Source organism: Echeneis naucrates, chromosome 8 (genome assembly GCF_900963305.1).
Source record: "Echeneis naucrates chromosome 8, fEcheNa1.1, whole genome shotgun sequence".
NCBI lineage: Eukaryota > Metazoa > Chordata > Actinopteri > Carangiformes > Echeneidae > Echeneis > Echeneis naucrates.
In genome coordinates this window covers 9135074-9159383 of record NC_042518.1, presented here as the reverse complement: position 1 = coordinate 9159383, position 24310 = coordinate 9135074, and the positions used below count along the sequence as shown (strand labels likewise).

The following is a 24310-nucleotide window of genomic DNA, read 5'->3' as shown; positions in this document are numbered from 1 at the left end:
CAGGATGTCTGCTGACGATGTTCATGTTTATTGAAGTTTGAGCTCAATGAGATGGGAGGATTTATCAGCAATCAGGAAGATTTTGATATACTTAGAGAGAGTATAAATACACCAAGCAGAAGGAGAAGAGGAAAGAGAAGGGATGTGTGACGACATTATTGGTTCATTAACCATAAAAAAAGGAAAGACATGGCTGTATCAGCCAAAGTGTAGGCAGACGGTTTACTGACCATCTGAGGTCTGCTAATATCAGCCCTGACACCCGCAGGACCACAAAAACAATAATAATAATAAAAAAAAGGGGGAAATATACAGTATGGGCCAAAAGTTTGGACACACTTTCCTATTAATTTGATTGAGAAGGTGTGTCCAAACTTTCGGCCTGTACTGGATATATGATGATTATTATTGAATAAATAAATTCTATAAGAAAATGAAATAAATCGCCGAGATTCTCAAGGCCTATAAGATTTAACTTCACGATGACTAAGCAGCTCATCAGACGGACAACAGATAAAATTCCCGCATCCTAATGACTATCAATAAAAAAAACAAACAAAAAAAAAAAACCTGCCTTTCCTGCGGCACCGCTAAGCTCTATCAGAGATGAATACACACCTCCCGCTGGGTGACAGCGCAGGTCACAGTCAGGAAGCGCCGCTTCTGAGAAACAGGAGCAGCTAATTAGCCGAAACTGGCCGCACCTGTTCTTCCTCCTTCACCCGCACACACCCGCAGCGGCGCTCCACGTCACCTCCGGTTAAAAAAAAAAGAAAAAAGAAGAGAGCGCGCCATCTTCGAAGGCCCCATAGGTTTATTTTTAACTCGTCCATTAACTTCCCCCTCGACCTGACGCAGGCTTCATCGTGGCCTTCCAACTCCAGCTGGTCTACGGGTCATCATGAAAACTGTAGCTCAGCAGATGTTCCGCCCCTGCAACAAACTTTTTTCCAGGTAACTTTATGGACTCTTAAATCGTCTCCAGCTGACCGCAAAGCCCATTTTGTGTATGAAAAGACAAACTCTGTCGTAAACATTCACCATGGTATGAGTTTTTACAGCAGGTACTTTTACAATATTCTTTTCTAGGCTTGAATAAAAAAATAAATAAATCTTGTATTTCTTAGCTGGCAACCTTTTAACATGTTTCACTGTGAGAGTTACCTTTTGTAGAAAAACCCCAAATGATGTAATGGAGGCCCATCCGTCCAACATAGAAACAGCAGCACAGCTGGAAAATATCCAACATTGTTCCAGTCCTTCTCGTCCTCCCAACGTGGACGCCATGAGAGAGAGCGCAGTCCATCATGTGGCGGTGGTGATGGAGCGGGCCCACCACGGGGGTGGATGGCTCCTGTCTGGCATCATCTGCATCAACATATTGATATTGGGCTGTGCTCTCGTCAGCGGCAGCTCCTCCAACAGTGTGGCCATCACTACTGTGCACCAGCAAATCTTCCTTGTCATCCTCCTGCTCCTCACGATGCTGTGGATGCTGTTTTACACAGTCATCACCTCTCGAAAGAATCAAGCAGTCGTGTTCAAGGACGGTCATGCTGGGCCTGTGTGGCTCAGAGGTGAGAGCTCTCTTGGGACTGTTTTTAGGTATCATTTTGTGTCTTGAAACATGATTGTGTTTTATTGCAGTTGGACTTGTGCTGTTTGGCCTGCTGAGTCTACTCACACGACATCTTTAAAATTGCCAACTATGTGGGGTACCTTCACTGCGACTCGGCTGTTAAAGTTGCCTTTCCTGTTGTGCAAGCTGTATTCTTGGTTGTCCAGGTGGTTGCTTTTTGAAAAAATTAAACTGATGTATTTCTATAAAAGTATACTCTTAATTGTAGTTGGAGCAGTAGGGAAAACTTAATTCCTGTCTGTTTCAGTCATACTTCCTGTGGGTTCATGCAAAGGACTGTGTTCAGCGACACACAAATTTCACACGGTAAAATATTATTGCTCAATCAGTAATTTTTTTTTTTTTTTTTTTTTGGTCATTCATGAGATGTTCATTAGTCCCCTCTTTCAGGTGTGGGCTGACTCTTACACTTTCAACTAACCTGGTGGTGTGGATGGCAGCAGTGACTGAAGAATCAATTCACCAAACTGAGATTCCAGATTTAAATATTAGTGTCTCTCACAAGATGTACAGAGGTAACTATTATTGCTGTTACCTCTAATTGGATAAATTCAAGTTCAAACTTTTTTTCCTCCCCCCCCTTCTGTTTCAGCAAGCTTTGGTGACAAGAATTGTAAATGCAGCCACTCGGTGTGTGATGTCTTCAAAGAAGCCTATTACTACCTATACCCCTTCAACATAGAATACAGTCTCTTTGCTTCTACTATGGCCTATGTTATGTGGAAAAATGTGGGTCGATTTGTTGAGGATCATGGCAACCATAATGTTAAGTTCCGTCTGAAGGATGTGTGTTTAGGACCATTAACGGGAATGCTTCTGGTAGTGGCAGGACTGGTTACATTTATAGTATATGAGGTGGACATACAGGAGGAGGACGAAGAGAAGAGAAACTCAGCTTTACTGATTCACTTCATTATGAATATTGTGATAGTGAGCCTGATGTCAATCTCCACTATGATTGGCTGCATCTTTTATCGCCTAGACCGAAGGGAGCATGTCTCTGAAAAAAATCCCACTCGAAGCCTGGATATGGGGCTGTTGGTTGGCGCCTCAATAGGTCAGTTCATCATCAGCTATTTCACTATAGTGGCTGTTGTGGCGACGGGAGCCAAAGGCTACCTAAATGCCCTGAACCTGGCTTGGGCTGTGCTCACGGTGTTCCAGCTTGGCCTTCAGAACTACTTCATCATTGAAGGCTTGCATCGGGAGCCCTTCCACTTGATGCAGGAAGCAGCTCTGCATACCAACGCTCACGCCTTTCCGGAACATGTTGAGATGAGCATTGTGGTGGAGACAAATAAGTGCAGCTACTTCCCAACTTTAAGTTTTGACAAGCTAAGTTGGAAAAGAAGAGTTTTGAAGGAAGTCTGTGCTTTTTTGCTGCTTTCTAACATTATTGTGAGTTATATTGAAATTTTTTTTCTTGACTTCCTTCAATAGGCCCAGTCAGATGTTCTGCTCTCACTTATTTTATTTTTATTTTTTTTATTATTATATTTTTTTTTACAGCTGTGGATAATGCCTGCATTTGGTGCTCGTCCCCAATTTGATCATCCCCTGGAGATAAAGTTCTACAAATTCACAATGTGGGCTGCAATTGTGAATATTGGACTTCCTTTTGGAATCTTCTATCGCATGCACTCAGTTGCCAGTCTGTTCGAAGTGTACTTAATTTCTTAGCTGAAGCAATTTTGAGCATGGAGAGTACTTTAACTCTATTTGAAGTATTAAAGATTTATTAATACATTTTAATATTAAAGCAATTATGCAACTGTTATTGGCCTTTCAAATATTTAAACTGATATTGGATCGTTGGTTTAATGTCCCAGACTAGATAGAAATGCAATTCCATTTACAGATATAGCTGTTGATTATGTAAAATTGTTTATTAGATGTCACCTAAACATTGAGGCCTGGATGAGGATAATACTGGGTATTGAATTTTACGCATTTGTGGTTTATTGATTTATTTATTTTTATTTATTTATTTATTTTTATTTTTTTAACCCAACAATCTGCTTGTTGAAACAGATTGGGGCCCTCTAGGGGTCAAGCTGCATCAGTGCAGTTCTCATTTCCTGTGCCTTTCATTTTTGCAGAGGGGCTGTTTTTTATGGATGTGTTATTGGCAAACCCAAACCTAGTTCACAAGACTAAATTGAGACTTGAGCTATTTATATTGCTTGAAATGTTTCAGGAGTAGAGATTCTCTATTAAAGCAGACAGGGCAGTCATGTGACAAATGCAGAATTCAGATGCCTATGAATATATATTTTCAGGAAAAAAATAAGGAAAATACAGTTCTCAACATGAAGCATAATAAGAATAACCAGCCAGGTTTAAACTTGTTCCTGGTCATATACATAAAACATTCAATCAGTATTATTTCCAAAAATTTGTTACATTATCACACAAACTAAAACCATAACAGACAACTCAAAGATTGCAACTTCACCTTAAAGCATGGCAAATACAACAATGTGAAAATCACTAGTGTGCAGTTGAAGACGTGTTACAAGCCTCTGCAAACTAACCTAACTGAAAAGTTGGACACTCCCTCGTGAAGACTATCACAGGTTTGAACATATGTACAGTAATTTATGGGCATTAATGGCTATTGAAACGTTTGTCCTCTTAATTTGAGCACTATTTCCTCACTCTGATGATACTCTTCCTACCCAAGTCAGTAGTGTAAGGGCAAGCATTATGAATACAGTCAAGTTGGCAAGTTAAACACAGTGAGGTTTACTGAGGGGATGAGTAACCCTGGCACAAAACAGTCCCATTTTGTTTTTCTTGTCAAAAACCATCTGTCTACATCCTCTGTATCTCAAAAAGGCGGACATCAGTGTCGTACCAGATAGGAGGGTCCACATTACTAGAAAGAGAAAAACATTCATTTCAGCCAAAGAGGGCTATTTTTATAATGCTTAGTTCATGTTTGTTTCTGACTCACCGCAAATAGACAACACCCCACATGTAGGTGCGAAACCACATGGCAGTGCCCGCATTGGCCTGATACTTTCTGATGAGGATGGGGTGAGGAACTGGCAGCAGGCCCACCAATGTGCCATGCTGGAGAAACTTCAGGATCTCTGATTCATCTGTCAAGCCCCTGCAGCAAAAGCACACAGGAAGGAAAAAACAGTCAAGCACTGTTTTAAAAGAATCTCAGCCAATATCTGAGCTATATATTCTAATCAAAAAAATAACCAAACTAACATCTTTCTTTACATACTTGTCGATGCAGATTTTCTCCACCTGAGGAACCAACACTTGTAGAAGGCGCATGATTGTCTGCAAAGGTAACTTACACTTCCAGGAGAGCACCTACAGAAAATGAGGTAAGCTTGGGTCAATTACTTATTCCATTAAATATTAAACGTGTATCAAGAATAATGGCAAAGACAGGATGAAAGAAAAAGATGTTACTGACCCATTCGGGTGTGGGAGCCCAAAATGATGTTGAGGATGCACTTGACAAACGTCTTCTCTCCATTTCTGCTTCCGTGTAGAAAACATCCTGACAACAAAAGAACAGTGTTACCAACAAACACGCTTTTAAACAAACATGCACACAAACCACCACCCTTACTTACTTCATTGTCTCTGCCTGAGTTTGACTCTGTGTCGCTAGTCCCGGCAACTGCACTTTGGTCTGGGTGAGCAGTGTGAGGGGAATCTGTCTTGGGGATGGACACCATGGTGCCATCCTCTGATACCTGTGACTTCTCAGTGAGTTTATCGATGCCTGCAAGAAACCATGAATCACAGAAAACCAGTGACTACACAGAGGATGTGACATAGAGAACAGAAAAATGACCAGTGAACCAATCCAATTCACAAAATGGTAAACAGCAGGCAGTCACTACCTGGCATTGCCACCAAACTGGCCTTCAGTGTACCAGGCTCTGCTGGCACTGCAGGGTGAGAACCCTCCATGGATACAGTCTCCTGGGAGCTGGTTCGGGAAATGACATCTGGCGACTTCCTCTTCCTCTGCAAGGCCTTTTGAATAGAAGATGGATCGGAGGGGAGGTTGGCCAGCTGGTGGAACACATTACGTTTGCGAATGATGGCATATACCAGGTTGCAGTTTCCTGGAGGTGAATTAATGGACAGCTTTTATAGAAACAGATGGATCTGCAAAGCACACTCAAATGTTGACAACAGTGAAACTTTCTCGCACCATCAAACTGATACTGGATAATGTTGTTAAAAGCCTCAAGAAGGAAGAATACAAGGTGATGGTTCTGGGCTGCAGAGAACAGGAACCAGCTAGTAGAGAAGGCCTCCAGCAGGTGGAGCAGTTTATTTGCTGCCACCATGGACAGGCTCTTCAAGTAGGGAGACACTATAAAATAGACAGAAGATATGTCTTAATGTAGAAAACCTTTTTAATGTAACTAACAAAACAACCAAACCCTTTCTTAGGACGTGTCAAAAATGTACAATATGTAATGTTGCAAATCAAAATTGCATTTCCCAGCAGATGGCACCAAAAGCAATTCACCATTTACAACAATGGTGAGAAGACAGTCGAACAGAGGCTGAAGACGTTGGTGTCCTGTGGTGATTATCTTGTGAAACACCTAAAGAGCAGACGGATTGACAGCAGTGAACATGAGCTGTTTTCTAACTGGCCGGCAATCAAATACAATAGTGTTTCATATGATGAACTAAAGCAGCTGTCTCACCACTATAAGCAGGTCAGCGTGAGTCCCGGTGAATACTGGGATGTCCATGGGCACGTGGATGGAGTAGGGCTTATTTAAGCGTACACCAAAGTTTCTCTCACCACTCAGCAGCAGCAAAATGAACACGCCAATGTGCATGAGTCCAACACGAGCTGCACACAAAGGAAATACATCAGAATAAACTTGCACATGAGTAGGGCCCTATAAAACCTGCAATCATGATGACAGATTATAGGTGAGTGCAATACCATGCCCAACTGTTGGGAGTAGTGAAATAATAGGCACCGTCAATTAAACTGACAGAAGAAGACTATCATTTGAATGATGAAAAATACAGTTGGAGGTTGCTGATATACCAGTTTTCTGCCATGTGCCTTAAGCAGCACGGTGGCGTAGTGGTTAGTGATGTCGCCCCGCAATAAGAAGATTCGATTCCCGGTGTGGGTAGCCGAATATGTCTAGGGCTACGGAGACTAGAGACTAGACCAGAGACCGGACCCCTGCAGAGACTAGATACTAGACAAGACGAGACCAAGGACTGGACCCCCTCAGAGACTTGAGACTAGACCAGGCTCTACGTCAGGCTTGTGAGCTGGAGGAAATTGATAGTACAGTGGTGAGACTTACACTGATCAGCCCTGGCATCGTTCAGGTAATAGAGTATTGGAACTAGAATATCCAGCACATCACTGCTCTTCAGGACAAAAAACAGGAACTTCTGTCATGGAAAAACAAAGAGAATGGGTTTGGATTAAGAAAGCACAGAGTTTTGATGCCTCAACTGGCCAACTGACCACATTACTGTAATTGTTTCCAACCTTATTGAAGTCGCATAGCTTCCAGAAAAGGACCAACAGCTCCTGATGGAACTGGATCTTTTTGGTGGAGTTTGGCAGATAGGTTTGAGTCAAAGGGTTGGTCAGCAGACGGGCCAAGCCCTTCAGTACAAAGTCAAAGTCCTGCCAAGAGTAGAACATAAGAAATCTTTATAAGGACCTGATCTTTACAGGGCAAATCTGTGCATATTTTCTAGAAATTATTATATGCGTACCTCCTCTCTGTGAATCCTTGACAAATAATTCACAAACAGATTTTCAGGGCCTGTAGACTGCACAATGGCAAAGAAGCGTATTTGAATGGCATTTAACACATTTGGTCATCAGGTGGATTTATTTATGTATTTATTGGTTTATTCAGGCTCTGTGGGTGTCATACCTCTTGCTCCTCCATGCTGGAGGGGGAGGCAGGACAGTGGGGAACCCCTCCATCGTGCTCCAGTGTCACAATAAGGATCTGGACCGCTTGCTCCACTAACTGCTCCCGGTAGTCAGAGAAGAGCAGGTGATTATATGGGATACCGTAGCCCACAGGATCGTAGGCACACACCACATTCAGCAGAGAGGTGAACAGAGGCAGAGCATGTCTAGCAATGGAGACATGAGGACTAATGTTAGCAAATCATGTGCACCTGTGAGCCCCTTTTACTTATGGCATTTATAGTATACTCATTTAAGTGTTGAATTGTAAATATATACAAAAAAAAATAAATAAAAAATAATATGACAATCTGATGTACACCTTGAGATGATTTGTACATTACCTATTTTCTGTGGAGCAGAAGAATGTCACCCAAGGGTTGAGGACATTGTTGTCTGATGATGGAGGAAGGTACATGGCCTCAGAGAAACAGGTTAGTAACAACCTCAGCAACTCTGTCCTGAAGAAAGTCAGGGACAAACATGGCCAGAAAAGCAAGAAGTTAGTCAAGCCAACGTGGGGATGAGAGCGTGAAAAAAAAGCTTGTGACAAATTTGATACCAGCTGGACTCAAGCCGGCCGTCTCACCTGTTCAGATCATGAATATAGTTGAGTGGAGGGGACTGTGCAAAGCCCACCCCCGCCTCCCAGATGTATTCACAGCTGTCTATAGACTGCATATTTTCTACTGAATCCTGTATGGGACAAAAACATTTTCTTTTTACAAGATGTTGAAAAAGATTTTCCTGAACGTATCTCCAATGACACTTGTGTTTGTTGACACTTTCTTCAACATACCATAAAGGAAAATTTTGTTCTTTATTCCTGCATTTTAAAATGACATCTGAATTTTTTCGGATGGCTTTAGTTAAGCTGTAGGTATGTTTTGGTAAGTACGACTTTCAAAATCAGATCACATAGTCAAAGGCTTTGCTCAAGGCGACATCTTGTGGAGTCTTATTTTTCTAATTGCTTACACTTACTCTTGTACTTGTTGCTGCTTTTAGCATTCTCCATGAATACAATTTGTCTTTGAGAATTTTCTGTGGAAACCCCATTGTTTATGGGGGCGGATTGATGATAATTGGTGGAATAATGAGGAAATAATAGATATACCATGGAAGAGAATTCATTGTGATCTGCAGAGTTGCAGTCTGTCATGCATCTCCTTGCGTATAAGAATTCTTAGTGAGTATATCACAATGATCTGGTTCTGTCATCTCCTTGGAAAAACTTGAATGGCAGGTTAGTTGGGGAACTTTGAACCAGGAAGAAGAAAACTGTGCTGAAAAACAGGTGTAACCTTCGTTGTTTTTGATGTCTAATTGTTGGACCTCACTTCGTTTCAGGACTAAGTACTCACAGGGCCTCGCTTGTGGCTGTGAACGGTGAAGTCAGGGCAGAAGAGCAGGTCAGCAATAGCCAGGAGCAGTGACTCGGCCAGTGGTCGAGCACCTTCGTCATCATCCATCTCATCTGTCTGGAAACAGAGGATATATTTATGAAACTGAAGCCAGACATTGTACATAATTTCATGCAATTCATAGTAACAAAAAAAAAAAAAAAAAAAAATCCAAAATAACTCCCCATGACTCAAATTAGCTTGGAGGATTATATTTCTTGCTCAACAAGAAAATAGACATATCCTTTTACAAGTGCAATGAGGAAACCAAGTGAAATAACCAGTTGTGTCACAAATTCTCACTCATGAAAACCACAGGCTTACACAGGCTTAACCTTGATGCATTCAGATAATCACTGGAGTGATTCAGTATATGAGAAGCTGCATGTGAAAGTTGAATTTTTGGAACTGAGACAATCCTGTGCTCATAACTGTGTTGCTGTCCATTTATGTTTGTGTTAAAATAAGCTTCCCTTTCATTCTGCCCACTTACCCCAGCCCGCCCAGCACCAGGCACTGTGGACCAGAAGAATCCCCTCCAGTCCTGGTCCTCAAAGATGTAGGGAAGGATGCGTGTCAAGATGCAAGTGCAGTTCAGGATCACCTGCTTCTCCCTCTCTGTGGGACAGCCAGTCTCTGCTCCCTGCACCAGCTTCTCAACGGCCTGACAATTCAGAGATCATGGAGGAATACATGAGCGAGTATGTTTACTGAGTCAGTCTGATGGGTTTTTTCAAATTGAATTTCAGTAATCCGATTGCTCAACGTTGGTTCTGCTTGTCTTTTGGTTACTAAATCATTATCACCTGGCCAACAACTACAGTACAATAACAAACATTTTGTGGCATATTACTAATGATAAAACTAAAAATTAGCAATGCTGTTTTTATATTTCTAATTCCTTGGTATGGACTTTGAAGAAACAGAGTTCCAAGTAATATATTCATATATTGTGATATTTTTTTAACTGCTGCCATCAACTGGACACTATGATTGTTAAGATGCAAGAGCTCAACCAAGGCAACTGTAAACAATGCTTCAGTTCAGTATTTGACTTCTTTGACTTCTCTCCAGTTTCCAGTTTTCTACCCAGTATGGCTGTTTTGTTTATGATAGGCAGCTTCAAATGGAAGCTGGGAGCAAGAGACAGGAAGTGAGGGGAAAGGAAGGGGAATTGACTCACTCATTCCCACATCTGAAAGCATTAGGCAGTGCCTCTGCTGACAGACACCGGAGCTGGGCTCTAACAAACAAAACCATTGTTTCCAAATATTATTCAGCATTGAGGCAAGCCTGCATAAGGAATTATAGTGTATGCATGTGAGTGATGTTTTCTCTGAGTACTACCTTATAGCAGAGGGTCGCTAAATTTGAGGGGGACTCCTCTCGAACAGCTCTTATTTCTGCAGCTGGCACCAGTGCAAAAACATCCTGGACCGTAGTGTTGGTGTCTGCCCAGAACTGGTCCCAGAAGGCATCATCTGTGGCTTCCACTGGCTGTAGAGAATTTGTTTACATGACACAATCATTATAAATGAGCCATATTAATTAATATATTTGTTGATTAAAAAAAGCTATTGATGAGTGAGATTTTAAATAAACAGTGGCCTCAGTGATCTTTTATCGCATTGCAGTGCATAAAAGAAGATCATCTTTCCATCATAATTCATATGTGATTATTTAGTTTATTTTTGTGCAGCTCATTCAGGGCTTTGCTAATGGCAATGTAAACAACCTGTGCTTCAGTAACAGTGGGGCGGCAATATTATCTGGCACATTGATCCAAGCACAGTCCACCTGCCGCATCTGCACAACCGTGGTCCTTTCCAGACCTGCGTCACCAGCTCGGATTCAGCTACGCCATCATTTATCTCTTCATCCAAACTAAACATCCACATCCCGGATGGAGGTTTATGGCAAGCTACATCGCACAATCAAGTGTGATTTAATCCAACCGTTTGGGACAAATGTAATCGGTTTGGAGTTCGGTTCAAGCAACATCGACCTTAATAACATTTACGTAAAATAAATATGTGTAAATGGAAAATGATTGCACGCAAGATGAGACATGTTTTTCCTGCCACATGAAGAGCGTTATCTCGTCTCCTCGGTGATGCTCCCCGGTGCGCTCATGACGGCTCTTCCTCTCGGTATAATAATCTTTAACTGGAGCGTATAGAAGCGCATATACCTGTGTTTTAGTTGTCAGCTGAATCACTGCTTTCCTGAAGTTCAGTTTGGAGTCGGTGCTTCCCATTGCGATTATTTCCCTTTATACTGACAGGACCGCTGCTGCTGAAAATCCCTGATAATCTCACCCCCGGTCTTTCGCTTGAGTCATTGGAGAAGGCGTTTTTTTTTTTTTTTTTTACAATGTTGGCTGGCTGGATGAGCCATACGACAGGGTGTAACTTCCGGGTTGAGAAGACGTCAACCTTATAGCAGACTTAGATGGTCTGTTTTCGGCATTTAAACTGCTGTAAAAAATACGATTTTTTTCTGTCTTATGTCTTTTGGCAGGAAATACTTTGACCATACTTTGACAACATAAAATAGACATACATATTTTACAGTGAGGAAATAAACAGCTTACTGTTAGATTGTAGATTTCTTTTTATTGTAGACATTTCGATTATTTCTATCCTTGAGGCAATAATCAGCTTTATGAGCGGGATAAAACCAACATATTGTAAACAGCGACATCTTTTGGAAGAAGGAAAAAAAATGTTTCATTACGTCTTTGTCGGCTGGGTTGTCTGATAAAGACAAAGCAGGACACAAATTCATTTTATTTACCCATGATGTTCAGCAAAATTCAGTGCCTCGTCAGTTGATGTTAAACTTATTTGAAGACTACTACATAGCAAATTCGGCACCAGCGTCTTTTCATGTTGCCCTTTAGAGCTAAAAGATCCTCTTTTCTTCACGAAATTACGATAACAAAAGTGTGCATAAACAGCAATATTGTCTCATTTGTTGCCTTCGTTGTCAATACAAGTGTCACCCTTACTAAACATAAAATATTTCGGCCCATATATTGCTCTCGTTTAATCTAATTCGATTATTTTAAAATTTACAGAACTTATTTTTCCGAAAACATGAAAAGCACCATTACAGGTCTTTGCGCAGCCGCAGTACCATGTAAACACAACTGCCGCGGTGGGCTGTCTTTCGGGCTATTAGCTTTAGCCAAATGGAGATAAATGTGGTGTAATTTTACTCGGGCTGCAGTACAAAGATTTTTAAGTTTTCGTGAAAGAAACTGCGTTTTTTTTCCTCAGCGTTTCCTCTCGTTAGCCACCCAATTTAGAGCGTCAGCTAAAAAGGTTAGCTAGCAAATGACGGTAGCGTTAGCTTGTATTCAGTGATAAAGCTGTTGGGATTGGCTCGCTAACTAGCTAGCCCGTTAACACCGACGGTTTTTGTTGCACAATAGGATGCGTAATTTATAATCGTTCGCTATATGCCATGGTTTTATTCGTGTTTATCCAAAATGACTAATTTCCTCACGTCATTATTCGGCGTAATTAGCTAAGTGGAAGAGGTTAGTTTTGCTAACTCAGGTGACAGGCCATCGACTAAAAAAAAAAAAAAAAAACAAACAAAACAAAAACAAGATACGTTTACAAATCGATCACATCAACCAGGCGGCTGCTTTTGTCTGGTCGAAGCAGTCTTTAAAAGGAAACTCATCGTGGTTGATTCAGCGTCATCATATGTTGACTGAAAACAGGTGAGCCAGGCCTAACAAATTTAACACCACGTTAAGTTTGATGATGAAACATCTGAAACCAAAAGTGAAGGAACGTAACTGTGGCCTTGATTGGCCTCTGTCTTCTGCTCTTTAATTATTTAAAGCTTCTGTGATTTTTATTAAAACAATCGGGATCCTCACATGAGGACAGCAGTTTGGTTGTGCAATTGGAAGAACATTAATGTTAAAAATAATTTCACAATATAATTTATCTTCACTTTGTTTTACCGTTTATGACACAGCTATCTTGTTTTGGTTTCATATTAGAATCCTTTTAACGTCCTAATTATGTCACTATAACGTCAAGTAAATACTTTGGTAACGAGAAGAGTTAAAATATATTAATAGATAACGTGTCTTTTGCATAGAAAAGGATCATTCTGCTTTTGATGTACCCAAACTCAAATACTGCTAATATATGTTGAACTTTATTGCAAATGTGTGATCGACCTAGTGATGATCTGTGTTTCCCTAAACAGGAAACGGCAGCGCAGTGGTGGTGATGAGGAGAGCGGCCACCTGGTGCCTCAAGCCAAAAGACAGAGCAGGGCCCACCCACTCTCTCCGGAGCCAGGGCGGGATGCCTGGGACTCTGAGGTAAAAGCAGCTGTCAATAGATGCGATGCTTGAAACTGAAACCTTGGGGGGGCGGGGGGGATGTAAATGTACCTAGAGTGAATTTAGTTCACTCTAGGTACATTTATTACTAACATTTACCACCTAAAAGTGTGCCCAAATGTATTATAAAATGTAATTATAATATAAAAGTATATACAACAGGTAAGTCATTCTTTGGACAGTTTTCCTACATCAGCAGTGCTACATGCACATGTGGAAGGGAACCATCACAGTGACTATGACTGAAATCAAATAGTATTTTCTTGTTCCTTAAGTGTTGGTTAAATTTTGTTGGCAGTAACAGTGAGGTTATAAAGAAATGGATACTAATAAACATTAGAAGTTAAAACTAAAACTGGATCTCATCTGTCACAGATAGTGACAAATAGAGAGAACCCTGATAACATAGGTCATGTTTTACCTAGGCCTGTCACAGCTGTTACATAATCAACAGATTGCAATCATTTGCGCTGGCCACAGTCATTTCCCGTAATCATTTAAATTGTTTCTATTCATCTCTATAAAACAGCTCAATGAAACTAACAGAAATGCCATATATCCATCATTGTTTCCATGTCATCTTCCACCGTTTGAGGTTTAACTGGTAACCTCTTAATGACATCATCTTGTTGCAACCCCTTCTTCTGCTATGGCTAAATGGCACATGAGAGGAGAATTAGCGTCACAAACTGTAAATCTCAAGGTGCTTACTTTCTAATATTCAATGACTGCGTTTCAATGGGCATCTTTTGACATTAGCATCATTAATTTAGTTGTTGGTGTGTGTGTATTGTTAATCTATGCTCAGGATCATATTATAATGGTGGCCTAAAATGATCATTAAAAAAAAACAAAAAACAATTAAATCATTAATCACAATTATTTGCAGGTGATAAATTCGTGTGAGGTAGATGTGACTCAGTGACTTAATCTGTTGTTACTTCTTTTCGCAGAAAGACTCTTTAATAGTAAGAAATCAATGCACTCACAAATGCGTGTTCTCGCTCTATTAATATATCCCATGATCAGCAGGGATAAACTATAGTAGCTCTGTTTTTCTGTATTCACACTCAAATTACATGTGGAAAGTTTGCTTTGAAGCCCACAAGCAGCATTTCAACACAAGAGGGATTGCTGCTGTGTTTTTCAGTCCTCTGTGTCACGCACATTTCCTTCTATTTTAAGTAATCCAGCTGTCTGGTAGACCAAACAAAGGGTCACATCTTACATGACTCATATGCATATAAATGGATCTGAAGTGTATTTTTACACAATTTTCTCTTTTAACCGGTTTGATTGCGTATTTGACTCTCAAAGCTGAAACTTGGCTGATTCACACTTTGACTACCTTTACTATGCTTTTGTCAGTCAGAGGCATGATTGGTAACGTCGTCACCATGTGGATTCTGCAAATGTCTTACCTCACCCCAAAACAAGCAAAGTTGATGTCTCAGAATTTTAATAAATTAAACATTAAATGGAATTCCACTTAGCTGATATGTTTCTCTATGTGATAGAAGAATCCCTGAATGTTGACAAATGCATAACTTTCTAGTCGCAAACAGTCTGCTAGCACACTGCTAATGTTGACATCTCAATTTCAGTCATCCAACAGTGAAAGCAGCAGTAGCATCAGCAGTCCCGAACATGCTTCTGGGAGCTGTAGTAGTCGCTGTGTTGTGGGCCCTTGTAGTCCTCTCAGCTCTGGTGACTCTTCAGAACTGGCAGGCCCGACAAATCTGGTGTCCTACCTGCAGATCAACCGTATCCTAAAGGAGGCCCACTTCCAGAGCTTGCACAGCAGAGGCCAGTTCAGAGACACATGATGACTTAATATCCTTCTGTCAGCCACCAGAGGACCAAGTCCTTGAAGCATGTCGGAGCGCCACATGCTTTATCACTTCACTCAGCTCTTCCCAACCCATCTCCAGTTACTGTGATATCTCACGGCTCTGTATATCTCTAGATGGAGACCAGCTCCTGGTCAGCTATCTGGAGGGTGATCATCATTCAAATAAATCAACGTGATACTTATTTTAGCAATAATAACTGTGTGATCCACTTAAAAGAAAATTCGATCCGATCTTGATCTCTGACGAGTCAGGTTTACATGATGCTCTCAGCCATTGTGGTGACTGATTGATGATGAAGAATCCCTGTGATTTTGTCTTAAATGTTGTAAGAAAACAGTACTACTGGAGCTGCCCAAATGGCACCAAACTCAAATTTAGGCCGGTCAAAGTGACCCGTTTAGTCTCCTTGTAGAGTGTATGGTTATTTTATGCTGAATCTGATGTCTATGTAAGTACATGGACCAGTCTCAGGGAGGATTTGCACTTGTCTTGGACTGCTCATTTGTTTTCATATTCAGACAGTGGCTCCTTTACAAGGTGCTGTAGAAGACATGGGTGTGAACTTGGCAAAATTGTTTTCTGTGCTTATTCTGTTAGCTTAGATAGTATTTAAAAAAAAAAAAAAAAAAAAAAAAGCTTTTTATTAGATTTCAGTCAAATGCACAGTCAAAAAGCCATGAAGCATAGATCATAAATTAAAAGGGTTCCATAGCACTGCCAGACTGGGAGTTGTGAATAAATTAGCAAATTTTCCCCACAGGCCCACAGAGAGGGCTGGTGTTGTCTGGAAGTCTGTTCCGCAGTTGGTGTGTTTCCCCTAATCTTAAAGTCCAACCTGATCCTTACCCTAACGGCATAAGGGGCGCACTAAAAGGAACACAGCTGTAATGGTCTCTCTACACTTTGTTGACCCGAAGCTGTGAAGTCAACGAAGTGTGTTAACCAACGGCTCGGGTATGGCCAATGACATTTCCAACCGTTACTGTATATCCATGTTTCCAACAGCCCAAATCCCCACTTTCTTAGGCCTATTGGACTGCCAAGCTTCGAATTAATTGTTAGCAACACTGCACATCCAATTCTTGGGGAAAATTCTAAATTGATAAAACATAACTGGTGGTTAAAATATTGTTTAAAAGTTTGTCTTTTTAGTTACAAATTTTACTTTGTGTTCACAACATTTAATGAGTTTTTAATGATGTAATTATCTCTCATGAGCACAAAATTTTGTGGTCTTGGCATAACCCCCTTCTTCTCATGGTCATTAGACAATGGTGCTGTTAATTGCAACATGAGAATAACATTTTATAATCAGTGTCATTGCCAAATTTTACTTATAATCAATATCAGATTTTAACTCTTGTGATTACAAAGTGAAGCAAATACAACCAAAGGGAGAGTCCATGAAATGTCTCTATAATATTGCCTATAGGAAGGGATGGGAGACTTGGACTGGTGAACAGTTAGTTAATAATATAATAAAGGTGAATACAAAGCAATGTTACCAGATAACATGATGTGTGTTAGTTAGAGTAGATGGATGAATGTTTCACCTTGTCCATCTTCTCTAATTTGGTGAGAATACAGATTGATATATGACAAGCTCAATCAAAAATTAATGACGTCAAGATCACGAGAAAGTCGTTTGAATAGTCTCATCTTTCTGATGTGAGGTGATATAAATTAGGCAGTTATTTTATTCTGACAGTCTGGTCACAACATTACCAATTAAGCAACAATGAAATGATCAACTTCAGCTTTCTTGTAATCACAAGAAAACATCAGTAACACCCATGAAGTCTGCAACCTTTCACCCACTGACTTTGATCAATCTTTTTTTGTGTGTGTGTTTTTGTTTGGGGGCTGTTTGATTAGGAGTTTGAGCATGCAGGGAAACATAGTTCTTCATTCTAGAGTGGGATACAGCCTTTAGGAACACAAAGACATTCCCCTGGCTTTGTTTGCAATGTTACAGGAGCCACTAAAATGCTGTTGTAATTGCAGACCAGCCTTTCTACTTGTGCACTACCATTCAGTGGTTGCTGTATGAATGTCCATGTGCACTGAACATCCAGGTACAAGCACTGACCATAAGGCTGTGCGTCTCTCCTTTTCTTAAAGCGGGGATTGGTTTCATTGCCTGAACCTTCTTCCCAGGAGTAAGCTCAGTTTATTTTTATTTCTATTTTTTCAGACTGGTGTGTCAGAATTGAGAGCATTTTGAAGATGTTGTTTATTTTTTTTTATTTTATTATTTTATTTTCTTTTTCAATGATATATTTTTTTGTATTTGGTAATGTACATGACATAAAGCTGCCATTGATTTTTCTTGTAAATATCCCCTCATTTCAGGAATAAAAATAAATTTTTTTGAACAAAGCTACTCTTTGCTCTTCTTTTAATTTTAGTGTGATTAAAATTTGCACATGTTACTTTTCCATACGGTATAATGAGACTCAGATACATTAAAGCTTGTCTGGTCTTGTGTTTACAGCTTTTGTATTTTTTCCATGAGGAAACGCCTGTTAGACGTGGAAGCTATGTAATGTATGTACATACAGGAATTCCCTCTATTCTCTTTTCCTCTAAATAGTCAGTAATGAATGAGTCCCCATGCATTGAGACCATCACTAATGAGATATGACCTGTGTCCAAGGGAGGAGCGGTGAAAGGTTTCTTTAATTAGCACGCTACATGTCCTTGTCTTATCACACACAGAGTAACAGATTACATACATTAATGCTCCACACGTAACCACGGTTACCTTGCCAGTTACTATGGGTCCTCATTACTTGCCTCCCTTTATTTCCTCCCCCCGCTCCCTCTCTCCCCCTCCCACCTCTAATAAGTTAGACATGACGAATGAGCCAATGAAAATTCAGGATTAGCAATCTTTCTGCATTGTGACAACATGGTTTCCTTCTCTGGGGTGCATGCCTTCTCATTATCTTGAGAGGCAGCGCCCAAATATGTTGTACAGCAACTTATAGAGAGGCGCAATTAGTGAGCAGTAAGTGAACATTTCATTTGAGGTATGCATCTTTTAAACAAGCTTTTTGTAACGAGAAGTAAACATCACATTAGAGCGAGGCATGTGCTATGTAATTAAGGTGGTGAAGATGCAATTAGCAGCAGTGTGGATAAATATTTTCCCAGCAATAATCCAAATTTATCCCTGAAAAAACATAGCATATTAAGGAAATCTTTTACCCTAGAATGCAAATGCATTAAGGCTTTTTTTTTCCATAAACTATTGATGTTCTGTAATGTACTAGTGTGAAATATACATCAAAGTAGAAATTTGTATCTACAAGACAGCAGAACATATTAGATAAGTCATACAGCAGTAAATTAAATATGTTTGGCCCAGGTGTTAACACACTAGAATTAAGTAACTTGCTTCTTTTGGAGGTATAAACACAATTTCAATAGTAACCATAAATGTCATTCTGTGCATGTAGAGACACCAATCACCCAAAAAACAAACAAAGTAAAGCCCCAATGGCTGCTCTTGCACTGACAAAGTCACAGATTTAGGCGCTGTACTGCCAAACACACACATAACTCAGTGTATTTGTTTGTGGCTGATGCTCTGAGCCCAGATGTTCGTGTAGAGAGCAGTAGAGGGCAGCACACTCTGAGTGTTACGTGGACATAAACTCTGTTCCTTGTAATGTGAATCTCATAAATGTTGGGGGATTTAACAATGGAATCAAAACGTGTGGGATGCAAATATATTTATCTTTAATCTATTTTCACGCGCAACCATACACGCACGCATGCACATACTCACTCACTCGCTTACTTACTCACTCACACACACACACACACACACAGTCACTGTCCTTTCAATGCAATGCGCAGATATGAAGGTGGGCGGTGATGAATGGCTCATATCAGTTGAGCGCAGAGGCAGGAGAGAGTTAAATGAACTGCCCTTGTTCTGGGGTCTATGTATGCACATACATTGTTATATTTTTACCATGGCCAGTGGAAAAAAAAAATCTGGGTTAGTCTATAGTTTCTTTTCTTTGTGTCCTCTGTACGCAGATTCTCATCTCTTCTCAAAGGCAAAAAGCACAATGAACATCAGCTGCGCACCACAGAACAGACAAACAGACAAACGAGTGTATGTTTTGTGTTTATCAGCGTCCACTTCACCTTCAACTTCAAACTTGCAGATTAAAACTTCATCTCCTTGGATAATCTTTACCTGTACGTTCCTTCGGAAAACACAAAAAACTAGTCAAGTGACAGTACTTCAAGTGACCATTCTAAACATAAATACAGTCATGTAAAAGCAGCATGAGGAAAGAAAGCGTAAGCAAGTTAGAACTGATCTGGTCACCCTTGCCTCTCTTTGCCAGACTTTGGCTGAGTTGTATTTGGGCAGCTGTTGCCTGGCATGAGATGGTGATTGGGTTGGCATCAAGTGTGCTGTTTTCCCTCGTCAGCCAACACAAACATCTGCTTTGCCTCCCCATCACCATTTCACTCGATATCAAACAACAAAGCTTGTCTGCCCTGCTGCCCCCTTGGCCATCCGAAGAATTAATGACCCGGCGAGCGCATTAGCGGTGCCCTGTTGCCCTGTCCTGGCTGGAGTGGGGAAAAGGGAAAACTGTGGCAGGCGTACAAGGAGAGGTAAGGGTTACTGGCTCAGGATGGTAAAGTCCTTCACAGGTCGGAAATTGAGATGAAAAAGATATCAGGTATATATGAAAGGTGAAATTGGAGCGTTTACTCCATGTATGATTTTTTTTTTTCCCCATGCAAGAGCAGAATGTTGTCATTCATTTTACAAGCATGTTGGCAGACTAGACTGGATTTTTTGCAGAATTATTATTGTTAAAAAGTCTGGATTTGTTTTCGTGCATATGTCTGACTCTTCATTTGGGTGAAGAGGAAGGCAGGTGACTTAAGTTGAAGAGAGGTTGTTAAAATCCAAAATATACGGCTATTAAGGTGCAGCACTCAGACCGAAACGACCTGCTCTTGAGTTAAAAAAAAAAAAAAAACAAAAAACAAGGAGGATCTCTGGCCTTATCCTCTCTGGGCAGCAGCTTGCGTTACTCCTGCTAATGCTCACCACTTCCCCAAGTGTTGCTGTCAGGGTGTGGAGAGGAGGACTGGGTTATCTCACGGACTGTAGCCTAAACATAGTTCCCTGATGCAACAGAGAAACACTCGTCATTTCCCTCAGCAAAATAAAGCAGTTCAGCCGCGCTCTACGGTGCTGTCCACAGATTTAGTGCTTAGAACGGACTGAGCAGAAAACCAAGATAACTGACAGGCTCAGTTTGCTTGGGTCACTGTCTCCTGTTCCACTTCATGGCCTCCCCATTCAATTTCACACAATGCGCTCCAGAGAAAATGTACAGTAGACTGTTTTCATTGCATGGTGAAGTTACAGTCAAGGCCCCAATCAATCATAATAAATGTTCACCCCAGAAGACATAAAGAAAGGCTGTGAGCAGTTTCTTGTCCAACACGCCGACCACAACGGTTCCTCCTTTTATGGATGTTTGTGAGAATATCCTCACACCCCATCTTGTATTTGTAAAACGTGATGTTTACGTGGTTCGGTTTCGCCCTGTTCAGCTGTCAACACCCACGCTTTCAAAGCAGAGAGTGCCATAGAGCAGAAGTGCAATAGTTTAGAGAGCGCTGTGCTAAGTGGGACTGTTTAGGGTTGGCTGAGTAGAACATGCACTCAGTGCACCACCATATAGAGCGCTGTTTTCTAAATGGGCCCTATTAAGTGAATAGGAATAGCCTATGTTGTTAGCTCAGAGGGGACATGCTACATGGCTCACACAGCCTGGTGTCGTATACACATGGCTGACCTGCCACCCTGGCATGTTTCATCACCAGAGGAGTGATATGGCGCCGCTTGCAGCCACCAAGGTGCAATTTGTTGTATTTGGACTATAACTGTCAGGAAGAGATATACCCTCACTTAAATAGCCGGCCATAATCTGCCCCTCTCTCTGTATTATCCTAATTGAACCCATGGGCAGCTAACGCCATCAATAGCTGAGCTCATCTGCAAATTAATAAAACATGCGCCCTCACCAAATCTATGCTTGTGATAGACCTCGAAGCTACTTAGACACACTAAAGGAGAGTGTTTGTGATTGTTATTTGCAAAAGAAATGGAGGCACAATAAATGTTTTCATTTTGTCTTTCAGCACTGATGAGCGTAAGTTCTTATAGCTCCCACGGTCCACCGTGTATTCCCAGTGAGCTCCTCTTTCTCCTCCTTCCTTCTTTTTTGTAATGAAAACGCTTATTACAGCCATCACCCACCATTTACCTAAAGATGCTTTTTGCAATCTGCCCTGCAATGTGGTGATGTTAGATCTGTGGCTACAGGGCTATGAGGTGCCCAATCTGACTGATTCAACAGGTGATCATGTGGCAGGATTGTTTTGTTTTGTTTTCTGCTGACTGTTGTGCAGCCATACTCCTTGGTCGGGACATGAGACACGCTGGCACCGTCATCGAGTGCCACATCAGCAGAAGTACACGGTGGGAGAGCTGTTGACTTTGTGTTTATTTTGACTGTCTGGAGCAATGCCCAGCGTGATGTGGGAGACGGTGAATGGGGTGGTCATCATAATAAGACCCAGATCTTAATAACAACAAATCCTGGAGGACACTAAAAAAGCAGTCTGAGGTTATTAAAGACATCTATCATGTCTGTTGGGTTAGCAGTCACTCAGTCACCGTTCCACCTCCTCCTCCACCTCTTCCCATTGATGATCACTCCTCTGTTGAACATGAAACCAAGGCCGTAATGACCAAACTTTCATCTCTTTTCTTCTATTTGTTTTCTCTTCCACACAGGAATTCCCTGTGTCGCACAAGTCCCTTTGTTTTCGCACATACAAAACCCAAGGAAGACTTTTAAAGACTATGACCTCCTACTGTTCCTCCAAAAAAGAAGGTCGAGACCAAAGTGGCATTGCACTCTGAGTGAAGGTGGGGCTCCTACAATATCAGCATAACGTACCTGGCCTTGAGTGCATCTCAAAGATATCGGTCTTTTCATGGGCTTATTTTACAGCTCAGCCAGTATGCACAGATGAAAAAGGGTGAAAAAAGGAAAATTGCCTCACCGGACATAAAGAAAGGAATGCTGTAAAAGCTGGAAGGCCATGACAACTTGATGAGCCATCAAGACTGACTGTGAACAACCAGAAACATGGAGGGAAAAGGCTGACATCACAGAGCTCGGGTATATGGAGTCATGCATATATGGACAAAATAGAAAAACAAACCTACTCTCCAAAGAAAACAGTGAGTAATCTTTGGCCAGAGTATTGTTTGGGCACGCACAGGCATTCTTGAAACACCGTGATGCCAGAGTGAGGGATGGAGCACTCTTGTCTATGCTGGACCAGTTACAAAGATGTAAAAACAAGAGAAATCATCAAACCATAAAAGGAACGAGGTCCCACGAACAATATACATATGGACAGGCCTTTTTATCCCCAAATCTTTGATGGCTGCTTCCAGCTCTGCATTCACATCAGGTTCAGTTTAGTTGTCTTTACTCTACGGCACAGAGCGAATACCACACTGTCTGATGTCGTCCGAGGCTCTGGAGGAGTCATTTCACAGCTTGACTAAATATTGCTTATGATGTCATCGGGGCTTTCTCGCCTTGTGCTGGATTTTTCAAAGCTACATCAGCAAACCTGCATCTACTGGAGGTGAGGAGTTGAAGAAGTGGTCATTTAGGAGCAGAAAGTGGTACAATGAGCTCTTGAATTGTAGTGGAGATCATTTTTGGGCTTAATGGTCAGGATAGAGATCTGGACTTTATGAAAGCACAATATTAAATATCTTGAAGCGAGATGGAAATATCTGAAGTCCGTTAAGTGCAAGTCCAAACTATCCGCTCATTAGCTTAACTTGGCATCAAAACTAGAAATAGGGAAACTGGTCCTGTCTTCAATAACAAATTCTGCCTCCAAGCTCTAAATTAATAGTTTGTTTAATCTGTAAAGAGAACAAAATGGAACACAATGACATTTTGTGGAGGTTATTTGCCAGACCAGAGTTGGTGCGTTACCTTTTTCAGCAGTCCTGGTATAAAAAGCACTCAATACTTTTTCAAAGTGAAGTGAGATTTCAGTTAGCCTATAAAAAGTGGGGCATTGTGTGAGGATTTTTGCAGAAATTGACGTATATTTGCGGACAGGGATTTTGTGTTTTGTTTTGTTTGGTTTTTTTTTATAGTAATTTATAGTAAATAACCAACAGAATTCAAACACAGTCCAAATATAGAAAACTAAAGTCATTGGAGTGATTTTAGACAGTCATTGTTTTGGCTAGAAACAGTTTAAAGTCAGTTACATGACCACGTGGCCTTCCCTCACTATTCAAGATAACAAAGGCCATGCCAATATGAGACTTCTGCCCCCTAGAGAGCGTGACAACGTGTAACATTTTTAGATTTTAAGGCCCTTGTTTTTAATTAGTTGTACCATAAACTGTTGAGTTGAGCTGAAACTGAATATTCATATTCTTTTGATGTTGATTACTTGGATAGTTGATGGCCATGAAGGAATCATTTAGCCTTCATGCGCAGAAAAAAAAAGAGATACATTTTAGGGATTTAAGGATTTAAGGATACATTTTTTTTGGCCACATTTGAAGGGGTGTTCAACACACACAACTTAGTCGTAATGCAGTGATGCAATTGTTCGTCAAACACTCGGGATGGATACGGCCCCCAGAGGTCCCTACTGGTTTGCTGCTCACTGCTTGGAAGTGCAAAATATCAATCACCAGTTTGACAATTCACAAATCAGAAGGGTCAAATTGAAATTTGTTTTTGTACACATAACACATTACTCAAGAAGAAAGTTATGATTTAGCTAATATTTAGCTTCAGAGCTGCTACTAATACAGCCAGCTTAGTTGCCTCCTGTCTTTATACACAGCTAACTGCTGATTCATTCAACAGACAGGATGAGAAGGGTGTCTGTCTTGTGTTGTTTAACATTTGAAATCATGTTTAACTTTTGCTTTCAGTGGACCACATTTAATGGACAGCCATACAGTCGCTTTGCTGAAAA

General features: G+C 40.9%; 2 protein-coding genes across 3 annotated transcripts; one reads left to right on the top strand and one right to left on the bottom strand.

The window, feature by feature from the left end:
• Window positions 1-629: 629 nt before the first annotated feature.
• On the top strand, window positions 630-3319 carry LOC115047939 (proton channel OTOP2-like). The gene is given in 8 exon segments (XM_029509186.1): window positions 630-954; window positions 1174-1577; window positions 1648-1685; window positions 1687-1785; window positions 1887-1945; window positions 2030-2154; window positions 2232-3037; window positions 3149-3319. Coding segments are annotated over 8 exon segments (1755 nt in total). The 5' UTR covers window positions 630-901.
• Window positions 3320-3467: 148 nt separating this feature from the next.
• hid1a (HID1 domain containing a) lies at window positions 3468-11336 on the bottom strand. 2 transcript variants are annotated; one of them, XM_029508268.1, is made up of 19 exons: window positions 11187-11336; window positions 10343-10492; window positions 9489-9659; window positions 8957-9073; window positions 8182-8288; window positions 7937-8053; window positions 7552-7759; window positions 7388-7444; window positions 7155-7295; window positions 6964-7054; window positions 6337-6488; window positions 6153-6231; window positions 5829-5993; window positions 5512-5739; window positions 5292-5390; window positions 5076-5143; window positions 4878-4969; window positions 4596-4754; window positions 3468-4517 (listed from the first exon to the last, which is right to left on the bottom strand). In XM_029508268.1, exons 1-19 carry the CDS (start codon window positions 11250-11252, stop codon window positions 4454-4456), a joined length of 2331 nt encoding a protein of 776 aa, XP_029364128.1. In that variant the 5' UTR covers window positions 11253-11336; the 3' UTR covers window positions 3468-4453. The 2 variants fall into 2 exon arrangements, with proteins under 2 accessions (XP_029364128.1, XP_029364127.1); XM_029508267.1 differs by having other exon boundaries at window positions 3472-4517; window positions 5076-5162; window positions 5239-5390.
• Between the last annotated feature and the right edge of the window lie 12974 nt (window positions 11337-24310).